The sequence below is a fragment of the Armigeres subalbatus genome, chromosome 1, assembly GCF_024139115.2.
Source record: "Armigeres subalbatus isolate Guangzhou_Male chromosome 1, GZ_Asu_2, whole genome shotgun sequence".
NCBI classification, from domain to species: Eukaryota; Metazoa; Arthropoda; class Insecta; order Diptera; family Culicidae; genus Armigeres; species Armigeres subalbatus.
Window position 1 is genome coordinate 264348417 of NC_085139.1, and position 15496 is coordinate 264363912.

Consider the following 15496-nt stretch of genomic DNA (forward strand, 5'->3'; position numbering starts at 1 on the left):
AAATTATTTATCTTCCTATGCTGTGCTGTAGCCTGTAGGATCTGTCAAAGTTACACCTATTCAGATTACGCCATTAATGACATAATAATTGGCGTTTCAGGGTAAATACGCTTTATGATGTCATTATTTACGTAATATTCCATACATTTTGCGCTGTCAAAAGATACCCGCTAAAAAGAGTCATAAAGAATTTATTACGAACAATTATTACGAGAGAGCTTTCGTTCTAACTGGGATGCAGGGAGAAATTCAACAAAACAAAACTGACAAGCGTCATGCTCTCTTTGCCAGAGAGAAAATTCTCTCTGTTTTCATTTCGTTTCGTAGTTGACAGTCATGCTCTTTCTGTCGCAGCAGGGTCGAATGCATGTTAGATGGAAATCTTCTGAGCGCTGAAGAATAACTCGGATTGTGATGGTTTTGTGGAAAGCATTTTATATGATGAAAAATAATGATGATAATTATTTATTCTCCACTCATTCAACATGAATTCTCGCTTAACTTTCAAAAGGACCTAAGTAACATTTTTTCATGAATTAATTTGAATAGCGCAATCAACAGCACAACGTGAAAGCTTTCGATTGCGCTATTCAAATTAATTCATGAAAAAATGTTACTTAGGTCCTTTGAAAAGTTAACGAGATTTCGCCTAACTTTTCAAAGGACCTAAGTAACATTTTTCATGAATTAATTTGAATAGCGCAATCAACAGCACAACGTGAAAGCTTTCGATTGCGCTATTCAAATTAATTCATGAAAAATGTTACTTAGGTCCTTTGAAAGTTAAGCGAGAATTGTTAAAAAACAGATGCTCTCTAGAATTAACATGAAGTATTTAACTTAAACCTAAATTTAATTGAACAAATCGAATAAATGTCCAAAGTTCAAGGGCCAATGCGGAAGACAATTTAAAACGTAGAAATGGTTGTAAAACGAATATATTTGATGAATAAACATGATTTCATAAATTGTTTCAATTCTGCTCCTTGAATGGCTTAATATACTTTGGATTTCAACATTTTCCACGTGGGACAACTGTACGATTTGAATGGGATGTATATATAAAGTAGAATAACCTTAAATAAAACATGGATTGAATAAAACATAAAACATTCACACGATTCGATTTTGTTAGAAGCTGTATCATTGATTGTCGAGTAGAACGCAATGGTTCAGTTTCCATTTTTGAAAAAAAATTAAATTGTTGAGTTGCCCTTCATACATGGAGATACTGGTGGAAATACATTTTAGTTCGATAATATTTCTTGAAAATTGGTCCAATCGTCCTTTTTTTTATTTATTTGTGAGAATTCCCAAAAGTATCTAAATTTTTCTATCAAATCTCCGTTCGATCATAGTACACTGAAAAAAATTACGTGGTAACATGAACTATTCACTCGCGTTCAATTTTACTATGACCATGTACCACAATGTAGCAGTAAAACTAAATACAACTCCATTTATAATGACTGAATCATACACACTTAATTTTATTCACCGAGGCCGGCAAAATAAATTGCCGAGAATCCAACAGCTGAGATTTCGGTAAAAATCTCGGTAAAAGTTCAAAATGCCGAAACGGTCGTAAAATGAAAGATACCACTCAGCTGTCAAAATTTACCGTACCGTTCGGTAGTACATTTCCGGAATGATCGGTAAAGTGCTTTGCCGAGATTCAGTAAATGGTTATTGGTTTTATTTGTTTTCAGATAATTCAAAATAAAAATGAGATTATCAATCATTAGAATTTAAAATATATTTAAGTGATTTATGTATTTGCAATTGTACATTAGATAATACATACTAAAGAAAAATTTATGGAGTTCGTGGTAACACCAAACTGTCAATACGATTTTTACACTCCGGCAGCCATCTAATGTTCTGTGATTTCTTGTATTTGTCTTCTCTCATATATTATTTTGCAAAAAATATATAGATTGGCCACAGGGAAGGCGATTTCCGTCGACATTATTGCGTCTGTAACGTGGTGTGAAAATTGAAGCGCTCCATTTGTATACGCGAATCCGCTGAAATTAATTACGTATAGAAATTTAAATATATGTTCTATGATCTTCAAATCAACGTAAAATTGAATTAAAAAAGATTAGTATAAGCAAAAAATGAAATCAGAATTAATACTCACCAAGAAAAAATGAAGATAATGATTTTTCAATTTTTTTAGTTTCCGCGTGGTTTTGTTTTTCAATTGCGAGGTTAAACGTTTGACAAACGAGTTTGCCGAAACTCGGGTAAATTTCAAATCACCGATTATTGTGGCAAACTTGATTGCCGAGTTTCAGTAACTTGTGTAAACGTCATATCTTTTAACGAGATATCAGTTAAAATTAACTTTAACGATCATGCTCGTCAATATGTTTTACCGAGAAGAAAATTGTCGATTAAGTGTGTAGTGGAGATTACTGCACGCGTACTAGAATATCCATAGTAAATCAAACTATGCAATTCTGTTCCCGCTATCCCGCTGTGATTTTAAAGAAGTTTGCCACTCAACGCCATCTTCAATAAACTAAAAAATGGTAAGTTTCTTTTCCTTCAATATTTTCTTTAATAACCATCATAATAAATCATTTCTATACAGGTGCTACAATCATATTGAATTGACCTCAAATATAGAAATCGGTGGTTTGGATATATTATTACGAGGACGTAAGTGACGGCCATTTTTGTTGAAAAGTGTCCGTGGATTCTGTTGCAGATAAAATAAGACCCGGCCTAAAAGCGGTGAATAAATAATATTGGTATGTATTCTAAGATGTAAATTATTGGACGGTAACGGGTAAACCTGTATCTCTTCTTCATTTATATTCCAGAGTCAAATAACCATCCTGCTCATCGACTGAAAACATCTTTTCGTTAGCAATCACTTTTTTATTGTGCCGTCGGAGATGGAATGCCACAAGGAAAATGAATGCTTGACGAGGAGTTTCCATGAAGAAGTTACATCAACGATATCCACGATTGTTTTATCTTTTTTTTTTTTATACGTAAATATGTTTAAATAAAGATGATTCATTCTCTATTTCTTCCAGTACACTAATCAAAAATCTGAAACATAAATAAATGATTGCGATCTACACACTTAATCGACAATTTTCTTCTCGGTAAAACATATTGACGAGCATGATCGTTAAAGTTAATTTTAACTGATATCTCGTTAAAAGATATGACGTTTACACAAGTTACTGAAACTCGGCAATCAAGTTTGCCACAATAATCGGTGATTTGAAATTTACCCGAGTTTCGGCAAACTCGTTTGTCAAACGCTTAACCTCGCAATTGAAAAACAAAACCACGCGGGAACTAAAAAAATTGAAAAATCATTATCTTCATTTTTTCTTGGTGAGTATTAATTCTGATTTCATTTTTTGCTTATACTAATCTTTTTTAATTCAATTTTACGTTGATTTGAAGATCATAGAACATATATTTAAATTTCTATACGTAATTAATTTCAGCGGATTCGCGTATACAAATGGAGCGCTTCAATTTTCACACCACGTTACAGACGCAATAATGTCGACGGAAATCGCCTTCCCTGTGGCCAATCTATATATTTTTTGCAAAATAATATATGAGAGCAGACAAATATAAGAAATCGCAGAACATTAGATGGCTGCCGGAGTGTAAAAATCGTATTGACAGTTTGGTGTTACCACGAACTCCATAAATTTTTCTTTAGTATGTATTATCTAATGTACAATTGCAAATACATAAATCACTTAAATATATTTTAAATTCTAATGATTGATAATCTCATTTTTATTTTGAATTATCTGAAAACAAATTAAACCAATAACCGTACTGAATCTCGGCAAAGCACTTTACCGATCATTCCGGAAATGTACTACCGAACGGTACGGTAAATTTTGACAGCTGAGTGGTATCTTCCATTTTACGACCGTTTCGGCATTTTGAACTTTTACCGAGATTTTTACCGAAATCTCAGCTGTTGGATTCTCGGCAATTTATTTTGCCGGCCTCGGTGAATAAAATTAAGTGTGTATCGTGCATAGTAGTATGAAACCATCATCCATGGTAAATTTTACTTTGTTTAGTGCCATGTTTTCTAGTACCCATGACGTAAACATATTTCATTCTACTACCTCTCAATTTTGAAAACGACATGGTAAATTCAACTGCTGAGACAGTGAATTCAAAAGAATTTTGCGTTCTGCCGAAATCAAGTGGTAAAATGTTTTTGGTATTACCCTCGATATAGTATGCGTTACCATGTCGCTTCTTTCAGTGTACAGAATCAAAATACTTTTTAAACTTAAAAATAAATTGAGGAATAGTCTGATTCCCCGAAGAACGGCGCACCCAACTAATGAATGTAGCTTCGCTCATTATCCTTAATGAGAGCTTCAAATATTCTTCGAAAATCCCGTTTCATATTTTTTTAATATTTTTTTTTTTGTGGAAACTTTGTTCAGAAAAAAATGTTCTATTGTCGCCATACAAATGTTTGATTTCGCAAATTAAATTTTAAAACTCTCCTTGAATTCAACCCTGTATTAGCGTGCAAATGAGGAAACATGGAAACGTCAAGATATAAATATTATCTTGCTGCAGTCTGAACACCTCGTAATAATTGGATACCCTCTCACTTAACAAAGTCATAAATAGCCCAATCTGAATAGGCTATAAACGATTAATTTATTTGATATCAAAATATGATAATTTAAAAAGTTTCCCACGTTTTTCGAATGTTTTACCTACACATCCTAATGCAATTCATTATTTATTAGGATTGGTTTTGGTATATTAATAACATATGGTTCCAGGATATGATGTGCAATTGCTGCGATCCGTCAGTAAGTTTATTATTTTCATCGGATATTGGAGCTGAGACACAGTTAATATCAGCGACGGAAAACGCACTCTCCGGTGACCAAAACCCGACCCGGTCGATGGAAGAGGTAAATGAAATACTGCCGAATTTTTGAACAAAATTATTCTAATTTTAAATATTTTCAGGAAAATTTCATTGATATCGGTGATTCAACGGTCGAGAGTCCCGTTGGTGGCGATTCCCCCGGAGTTTATTCAATTCCTTTGTCTGACCAAAGATTGTTTTTCGAAAATTCCGGATCGTCGGATCAGATCGTCAGAAGCAGTGATAGTGTGGTTTTCATTTTTCATTAAAGTGACACATTTTTAAAAATTGCTACCAGAACAACTGCATAAATCTACCGAAAATTTCAAGCATAAAAGAGAACGCTTCACTTAACGTTAATGCCAGCCTAGGAATCGTCCCAATCGAGAGCAACGGTGGAGCTGAATTGACGCCAAAGTTTCTTATTGAAACTTTCAACATGCACACTTAATCGACAATTTTCTTCTATATGCCTCAAATCTCGCCTCAAATGCAACAACCGTTTCTACCTCAATTTTAAACCGTTTGAGCCGATAGCGATTTGACAGATAGACTCTCTTAGATAACGCAGATATATCTACTAGACATGGATACCACCATTCTTCTAGATTTTTGCTAGATATGACGGAGATATGGGTACCTTGATTCTTCTTCTTTTCATTTTTATTTATTTTTCGGATGTTAAATATTTTCAGATATTTTTAGAAGCGGTTCGAAGCAATTTTTCTTTTTATTTAATGTTTTCAAATAATAAATTATATTTAAAAAGTTCGCTTCATACAATAATTCTTGAATATGTTTCCTGTAAACACCCAGAGATCGACGAATGTGACAGCAAATGGAACCAGCTGCATTGAACATCGACCGATGGAAGCCCTGGAATCGAGCCTGGATAAATCAGGCATTTAGCCCAAAGGTTCCGTTCTCGGTCTTGCTGCTAAGGACGTCTATTGTAAATGCGAACCTGTTTGGAAGAAAGGAAGGTGTTGTGTTGTGATTTCGGAATGTTTTTTTTCTCTGGAATTGAGATTTTTTTTCGGAATATCTTTCGGGAGGAATGACGACTGGGTTCCACAAGGAATCTCCACTGAACTCCAGAAAGAACATTGTCTATCCGGTACGGGTTCTCATAAAGATGCGTTAAGCAACGAATCGTTTTGTTCAACAGATAAAACTTCGGATCGGAAGTCAGTACTTTCGAATTCTAATACAGTGTTACGCCGACAATATTGATTGGATTCCAGAAGGAACCGTGGAATCATGTTAGGATTTTTCCTACGGTTCCATACGGTTTGGTGTGCACGTACGTTAACGTCGGCAAAAGATTTCGGACCCGCATGGGTTCGAAGATGGCTCCGCAGCTCGGCAATTCTATACAATGCCGTATCGCAAATTCGCCAGATTGCTTCTATCGTGCGCCGCCTCGCAAGCATATCTGCCATTAGATAGGTCCACATCGGTCAATCCTATAGTTCTTTTTTTTCACAATTCCTGTGCCATTAGAAAATAGAAGATAATTCATAAAATTTAATTAACATTTAAAATGAAATCCTCAAACAAAAACTATTTTGGTTACCTGGGGTGTTTTATTATTTCCTTTTGTTTATTACTTAATTAGACGGCAATGCACACATAAATAATTTAATTTCACATTCACCGGCGGAAACGAATTATTATAAATAAAATGGCGATGCAGGAGCATGCGGGCAGCGCTTACGCCGCAGACTACGCGGAAGGTAATGAGAAAATTTTTGACAGAACCGCTTCGGATCACAGTAGACTGTGAGTGTATGGGTAAACTCACACACATGAAAAGGCTTGGAGGGGAGTTGATTCGAGCCTAAGATGAAAACGAATCTTTACTAATGTGGTTTGCATCTTATCCAGGTAGATTCCTGTTCTCTTTTAGACATCCTTCCATGCGGGATTGCTGCCTGTAATCGTTTATTTGTCCATTTTCTTACTAGGTTTCCCATTCATATGGGACAAATATGTGATTTCATGCAGATTAGATGTACAAAATGAAAACTATGAAAAAAATATATAATAAAGTAAATAAAGCCTGTGTGGAAAACATTTTCTGTGTTGTTTACAAAAGTAGTACCGCACTTTTTAATCTTGTGACCGAAAACAAAATAAAAGATTCTAAACTTATTTCACTTTGAATTTCATGACAAATACATTTTAATTTCTAATATTTGTGGCTATAGTATCTGTCATTTTTTATTATCGAAGTCAATTATAAAACACGTTATTTCGATATGAGAAGCTTTACCAGTCGAACTTGGATCATACACTTTGAATTGACGTGTAAGGCCAGTGAATAACACAGAGTTGACAAGTAGTGAAGAATCATATGTGAAACACGTTAATTTATGGTTTGAAATTCTTTCAGTGAACTCCGTTTCGGAAGATGAGTAAGCGGGTGGCACCGCCCTCTGTCTTCCGAAAGGAGGAAGAGGAGCGCCTGAAGCTGAATCTCCACTTCAGTGGTGGTAAGCTCAGGTGGTAAGCGGTGAATACCGCTATCAAACTGCTGGAGTGTCGAGCAACAACATCAGCCTTGACACAGGAGTCCGGTGGCGAAAAGAGGAAAAAAATGGTTGGAAAGGTATTTTTATTTTGCTGGTAGGAAGCACTCTTGGAGAATAAGCAGCGCAAACCTACCAGCAAATTGATCAAACCAAGCGACCAGATCACGACACATCGGAACATCATTTCGTGGGTCACGATCGAAGGACAACAGGCCTTCATTGTTTACAAGGGACAGATCGTAGATACTGCAAGTAACAAGCGCATACTGGTATATCGTGTGTCCAGAACAAAAAGCTAGTCCAGAAGAGCTATGCAAACGTGGAATCTATGACAAAAGGTCGAAAGACAAAAGGTCGTAAAGACAAAACGTCGAAAGGGACAGAAGGTCGAAAGGACAAAAGGACAAAAGGTCGAAAGGCACAAATGGTCAAAAAGGACAAAAGGTCGAAAGGGACAAAAGGTCGAAAAGGACCAAAGGTCGATCAAGAACAAGTTGATAACACGTTGGGTGTATTCCGAAGGAAATTGTGAAATGCATTTAACTTCAAGCAGAAATAACACATTCATGTAATCAACCAAAGTTCAAAAATGAGCAATTTTCAAAGAAGGAGTAATTACTATGAAACAATATTATGAATATCTAGCGATGAAATAGATTGCTGATTCAGAAAATGAATAAAACTTGTATTGTGTGAGACATAGTTTTCCTACACAGATGGCAAAAAGTTGCTCTTTCTTTTTTTACTATTTTTACCAATTTAATAAAATTCATTCAATGAGTGCAAATAATAGATGGATATTTGATGAGCGCGCTCGCGTGGCTTTTGCGTGCGCCGTTTTGACAGATCGAAATGACATTTAGAAAACTTAAACATCAATCTATTAGTTGTACTCACTGAATTGTTCATTTTGATTTTTTCTCCCGTTCGACGTTTTCTCCCGTTCGACGTTTTGTGCCTCTCGACCTTTTGTCAATTTCGACCATTTGTCCCTTCGACCTTTTGTCTTTCGACCTTTCGTCCTTTCGACCTTTTGTCCCTAACCCGCAAACGTGGCGAAGCAAACTGGGCCACGACAACCACCGAAGACGGCTAACGGTGCAAAACCCTCGAGTGACAAACCTGTCGGTCAGCGTTCAATCGCTCCCCCACCAGCTTCGATGGAGGCTTTCCCCGAGCCGTCGAGTCAGACTGAACCATCTGGCTTGATAAACCCAACTGCAAGCCAGCCAACTGCATCCAATCCATTGCACGAACGGTGGCTCCCAGTTGCAAACACAAACAGCGCGCAACTCATTGGCTGATGGTATACTGAAGCTTGTGCGTGCGCGAACTTGTCTAAGCACTCGTGCAACAGAATATCAGCAATATAATTTCGGTGTTACTTAATCTGTAGATTAAAAAAACACTTTAATAAAGAAAAAAAAGCAATATGATTCCTTTTATCTTGGAGTCTTGGTCGCATTCGCGCACGCACACGCGTCAGTATGTCATCGGACAATTGTCGTCGTTGCGCACACAACCACAGGGTGAAGTGGTCTTGGTTTACATATTCAAAAGGCCAGCAAGCGCGATGCGATCGAAATACCGAACCACTGGCAACGATACGGACGAATCGTTCACATCAACAAGAAGTAGCCGAAGCCGAGGATGCCCGCCCGGCAAAAAAACAGCGATAGTGACGATGAGCAGGATGTGGGCTTTCTGTCATAAATGGCACACACGTCGTACAATCTGGCATCTATCAACATTGAAACGATCACGAACCCCACGAAACTCTGCGCACTCCGAACCTTTGCCAAAACCTCGATATCTTGTGTCTGCAGGAAGTCGGTCTTTACCGGAAGTCGAACAGCTTTCCTTGCCTGGCTCTGCCGTTTTCTTTTCGCGAATGTGGACCACACGAGAAGAGGCACAGCTGTTGCGGTGTAGGAGCACATCCATGTCTCTCACGTGGAAAGTAGTCTGGACAGCCGACTTATCGCGCTGCGAGTGCACGACACAACGATCTGCAACGTTTACGCTCTCTCCGGCACTGCACAGCGGGCTGCTAGATAAGAGTTCTTAAATGGCACGCTTGTCTATTGTCTCCTATTTTGTGATCGATTGCAGAAAACAACGAAATTCCGATGCAAGACTGCTGAGAACCATCATTTTGAAAATTTAGTTTTTCCGTGAAACTGTGGTCAGGTACGTCAGTTATGTGACTTCATTTATACCGTATCGGTCGCTGTTCAATAAGCTTCCGGCATGGACTTCGGATAATTCGAGAGATAACAATATCAGTGCTAAAAAATATATGTAATGTCAAACATTTCCTGATGTTTTTTTTCGCAAGTTTATTTTTTTTAATTAAAGGGTAGTTGTCAAAGATATTTTAGTTACTAGATAAAGATTGTCGCTGTCGTCGCTGTCCGGAACATCTTTTGCTGGCGAGGATAGGGGAGCTAAATGTCAAAGAAGGAAAATCCATACGATTTGACAGTTTGGTACCCAACATGTTCCGGACAGCAGAACAAAGGGAACCGAAGCGACAATCTTTATCTAGTAACTAAAATATCTTTTGTAGTTGTGTATTAGTTATTAAGACGATTATGTACTGATTCCACCGAGCATCTGTTGACTGCTACCGATACGGACAAGATTTTACCAAGCGAATATGGCAATGACTGGTTTAGGAACGCAGCGCTGTATAGCCAATGGTTGGGCCCGTTATGCTTGCTCTTAGCTCCGCAATGGCGCTCTAGTAGCACGCATGTGAAAAAAACATTTTCGTCCAAATTATTTTTATCTATGCGTTAGCAACATATTGTAAAATATCCTTTTGGGTAAGCATTCCAATTACTTTCTCGGTTAGTACCACATGATAATCTGTAAAAACATAACAATAAGATATCTATATTTCTAATTTAACTTCGATTATAAACTTACTGTCAAGCCCCAAATCCGTCACCAGAACAAATGGGTCTTTCTCTAGGATCCGAGCGGCTCGCCCTATCGAACAGCTCTTACCGATCTTAACATACTGCTTGTAGAGGGCGCTCAATACTGGATCCGATACAGTCACCATACCGTTCAACATCTTTCCGAGCAAATGCGTCAAATAAACAGCACCTCGAATGCTCCCGTCGTGATTCAACACCGGCAGTTGGTCTAAATTGTGCTTCTTCATGATGCGCACCGCTTCCTGTATCGAGAGGTCAACTTTGATGGTAATGGGAGTGTCCATGATAATTGTCGAAACTTGGTGGTCCCACCATCTGTAATAAATAGCCAATGTTTAGTTTTCTTCTGGATGTCGAGAAACCCAACTTACTTGTGATTATGAATGTTTACACTATCGCTGAAGTTTCGCGCCTCCATCCAATTATCCGATACAAACTTAGTCAAGTGGTTCCTGATGTTATCCGGCAAAATTACGACCACGTTTTGACCTTCACCGAGACTCTTGGCGGCCTGCAGAGCCGCGTACATATTACCACCTGCGCTTCCTCCACACAGCAGTCCCTCCTCGACAATCAATTTCCGGGCAGTCTCAAAGGCGTCCTTGTCGCCGTACTTTATCCACTCGTCTATCACCTCGACATCACAAGCCGTTGGTATGAACTCGTATCCCACACCTTCCACTTCCCAGTACTTGCAGTCGGTTTCGTTTAAACTTGCTGGAATAGCCATAACCGAGCCGATAGGATCCGAGCAGATGACCTTACAGTTGCGATTGTGTTCCTTTAACTTTCGTCCCAATCCGGTGACGGTGCCTCCTGTTCCAGCCCCCGTTACGATCATGTCGACTTTTCCATCCAATTGCTCGATAATCTCCGATGCCGTTCCATCGTAGTGAGAGAGAGGATTTCCCGGGTTTATGAACTGATTCAGTATAACTATGTTGGGTCGTTCCCGCTGAAGTTGTTGGGTGACAGGCATAACTCCCCCCGGCAGCTCAAAGCCAGCTTCGGTCGGAGTTCGGATCACCTCGGCTCCCAGCGCCTTCAGGGTGTCGACTTTTTCGATCGACATCTTGTCCGGCATAACGACGATGCACTTGTAGCCTTTGACGGCGGCACCCATGGCCAGCCCGATACCGGTGTTGCCGGAGGTTGGCTCCAAAATTGTATAGCCGGGTTTCAGCAAACCACGCTCCTCGGCTTCCTCGATCATGCGTACAGCGATACGGTCTTTAACGGAACCGCCAGGATTGAGGAACTCACATTTGGCATCTGAATAAATGGTGTGGGGAATAGAGGGTCAGTTTCATAAGAAAGAGTTCTTTTCGTGGACAATATATACTTACAAACATTGCATTTCAGCCCAAATTCTTTTGGTAGTTTATTTAGTTTGACAAGGGGAGTGTTTCCAATAGCATCCAAGACATTGTCGATTGTTTTTTTGTGATAAACTCTATGAGAAAAAGATTCGTCGACGCATGGCATTAGATGAATTTTTGTACAGTAAAAGTATATTATATAATTATGAATCTATTATTTTATATTATTATAATACTGCTGCCGCAAGCATAGCTGTTTTATATTGAAACAAAATCCATATCAACATTTTGCTCTCGGCACCCAAAAGAAGAATACGGGCCGATGCCCAAGCTGCGTGCACGCAGCGTCCACGCAAGGTACTCAGCGTCAAATATAGTCGTGTACACGTTTACGTGTGCATTACTCCATTTGATGCTGGGTACCTTGCGTGAACGCAGCGTAAAAAACCGCTACGTGGACATCGGCCCTAAGACATACGTATCCAGAAAATACAGAAGAGTAGTGATGAACTTATAAAACCATAAAAATCACTTCAATAAAGAAAACTCTCCTGGTCTCCAGGATAACCAGGAGACCAGGAGAGTTATTTAAATACGGTGGTGTGGTGATGCACTAGCTAGAGCGCTAAGATTCGGGAGGAGGAAGTTCTGCCGCAGGAGTGGATTCAAGGTGTCGTGTGTCTCATCTACAAAAAGGGCAATGAGCTGGATTGTGCCAACTACCGTGCAATCACATTGCTGAACGCGTACTCTCCCAAATTTATATGACGTCGACTAACACCAATTGCAAGAGAGTGCGTGGGCAGTACCAGGCGGTATTCATGGGCGAATGCTCTTCCACAAACCAGGTGTTCGCCGTACGCCATATATTGCAGAGATGCCGCGAATACACTGTGCTCAAAGCCGCATATGATACAATCGATCGGAGCCAGCTATGGCAGCTAATGCACGGACACGGATTTTCGAATAAACTGTTACGGTTGATCAAGGCGACGATGGATCGGGTGATGTGCGTAGTTCGAGTTTCACGGGCATTCTCGAATCCCTCCGAAACGCGCAGAGGGTTACGGCAAGGCGATGGTCTTTCGTGCCTGATATTCAAAATCGTTTTGGAGGGAGTAATACGAAGGGCAGGGATCGACACGAGTGGTACGATTTTCACGAAGTCGGTTTAGCTTTTTTGGTTCCGCCGACGACATTGATATTAGGACACGCAACTTTGAGAAGCTGCAGGAAGCCTACATCAGACTGAAAAGAGAATGAATAATTATTTGCGAGCGTCTTAGGGGAAATGTTACACAGTTAATCGACTATTTTCTTCCATTTACTTCCACTAATTAATGTTTATGTATCAAACAGATACGCATTTCGTCCTCTACTTGAGAACTTCTATAAACAAAACAACTTCGATAACAAAATACTGAAGAACAAAATACCGATAACAAAATACTCCGTAACGCTGGGTAGACACCTTTGCGTGGTGTGTTACGGTGTAAGATCTACCACGGTCATATTGTCAGCTACAGGCAAATCCTGACCCAACGAATACCTTCCCCAATATCCATCTCCGTGGTACTTATGAGGGTGTCGCTGAGTCGGGGGCCTCTCGTTAAGTAAGTACTACATCAACACTTCCTTCCCCTCCCAAGTTACGGTGAAGATGAGCGTGGCCAGGAGTAGTAATCCTCATGCTTTTGTGATTTTTATCCTAGATTGAAATCAAGGACCACACCCACCTTGATTTCTGATAGCAATCTGGATAAGGATTTCAAAAGAAAAACATGAGTATCACTAGTGTCCAATCTACGAAGTACACCGTAACTATGCTATGCTACATAAAAATTTATTAGTGGAAGTAAATGGAAGAAAATAGTCGTTAAACCGTGAAATGGGAAGCTAAATGGATACCAGCAGAGATATTTGGAGACGCATCATGGCAGGAAATGGTACGTACTTTGGACTCCGAAAAACGCTCCGATCGAATAGAGTTCGCCGCCGTACCAAACTGACAATCTACAACAGGCCTGCCCAACCTTTGCATGCCACGGGCCAATTGTCAGAATGACCACTTGTTGGCGGGCCAAATAATATTCGGTACATATTTTTTTAAACATTTTCAAAATATCCATACTATTTTACTACTATTTTACTATAAAATGGCATTTGAGTGACATTTTGATCAAAATTGAGTTGAGTACAGTAAAAAATGATTTGGTTCTCAAGCTTTACGGCTTGTACGATGTTTATAAAAAATGTGAAAATTTATAGAAAATTTGTTATTTTTTGAACATTCATACAATTTGTATGAAGCGAAAAAATATTGAAAACCTTTGCACCCATTTTTCTTAAAACTAACTTTTTGTCACTTACACCCCCCCGTGTTTGACCCCCTCATTAATTGTTTTAAACAATTTTCCACAGACCGCATCGTGCTTTCGTGCTGTGCGGTTCTTTCTCTCTTTGCGGAAGGAAGTTTTTAATACTACCCGAAGCTATTTTAATTTCAACGGTGCTTCTTAGCGCTATTTGTACCCACTGATCCCGTTACGATCTTTGCAAGGACCCGTGCCTTCGTTTTACGTTGGACCCGTTTGCGGAAGTAAAATTCCGACAAGCGGTGGTAATCCTGCAGGGACACCGTTCTGGGAAAAACCTCTTAGAAGGTCACGTCTCCACGCTCAGCCATGAGCATTAATAAAAACAAGAGGAAGGGGGAGTCTCTGAATTATCCACTTCCTTCAAAGAAACAAGGTTTCAAGACCGTCCTGCCAAAGCGCGGAAAAAATAGAAGGAAGCTGGAGAATTCAGATATTCCTTCTAACTCTAATATCGGAAATAATTCTTCTCCAATCGAACTGAGCAATCAGTTCGATTTGATTTATGATGAAATTGAGCAAATCGAATCTACCTCTAGCCCAGGTGATTCGATTCATGCGAAAAAGCAAAGGATTCCGCCAATTGTGGTATCTGTTGCCGAGTTTTCTGGCTTCCGGAATGAGATTTTGAGTAACCTTCAGGGGATCAAGGTTTCGTTTCAGATTGCTAGGAAGGGTGACTGCCGCGTTTTGCCGGGATCCTTTGACGATCGCAAACGTCTTCTTCACTATTTAACTGAGAAGCGCCATAAATTCTTCACATACGACGACAAAACTGAGCGATTGTTCAAAGTCGTCTTGAAGGTCTCCCCAGTGATGACAAATCACTGGATGAGATTAAAATTGAAATTTCTCAATTACTTGGATTTTCACCAGTCCAAGTAATTAAGATGAAAAGAAATCCCACTCTGGTACTTCCCAGAGGGGCATTTCTCAAGAATTTTATTTAGTTCATTTTAACAAAAGTGAACTAAATAATATAAAAGTTTGTTTGGAAAGGCCTGTATTATGTCCCATGTCCGTGTTACATGGGAACATTTCCGCAGGCCTGGGGAAATTTCCAAACCCCACCCAGTGCCGTAAGTGCCAAAAATGGGGTCATGGAACCAAACATTGTCACATGGATGCTAAATGCATGATTTGTGGTGGAACCTCTCACGCCAAGGACGCATGTCCTGTGAGAGAAGATTCCAATAAATTTAAATGTGCAAATTGTGGGGCAATCATAAATCCAATTTCTGGGAATGCCCTTCACGCAAAAGTTTTGAATTCCGTGCAAAATTGATGACGGAAATTCCAATCGGATCCCAGATTCGACGGGTAGAAATTTTTCAAACGCTCAAATTTCGAAACCAGTTACCGGTCGAGCAATTCATACCCACCACAATTCACAAACAAATTTTGCCGCTCGTCAACGGGTAGCAAG

At 39.3% G+C, this 15496-nt stretch overlaps 1 protein-coding gene across 4 annotated transcripts in view; it reads right to left on the minus strand.

Annotated features, from left to right (window-relative positions):
• Positions 1 to 10168: 10168 nt before the first annotated feature.
• LOC134207271 (cystathionine beta-synthase-like) overlaps positions 10169 to 15496 on the minus strand; it is a 45394-nt gene continuing 40066 nt past the window's right edge. For all 4 annotated transcript variants that reach the window (XM_062682994.1, XM_062682993.1, XM_062682996.1 and 1 more), the window contains exons 2-5: positions 11723 to 11829; positions 10748 to 11648; positions 10363 to 10691; positions 10169 to 10302 (exon numbers count right to left, since the gene is read on the minus strand). In XM_062682994.1, coding sequence (XP_062538978.1) covers positions 10223 to 10302; positions 10363 to 10691; positions 10748 to 11589 — 1251 coding nt within the window. In that variant the 5' untranslated portion in view covers positions 11590 to 11648; positions 11723 to 11829 and the 3' untranslated portion in view covers positions 10169 to 10222. The remainder of the gene's footprint in view (positions 10303 to 10362; positions 10692 to 10747; positions 11649 to 11722; positions 11830 to 15496) is intronic.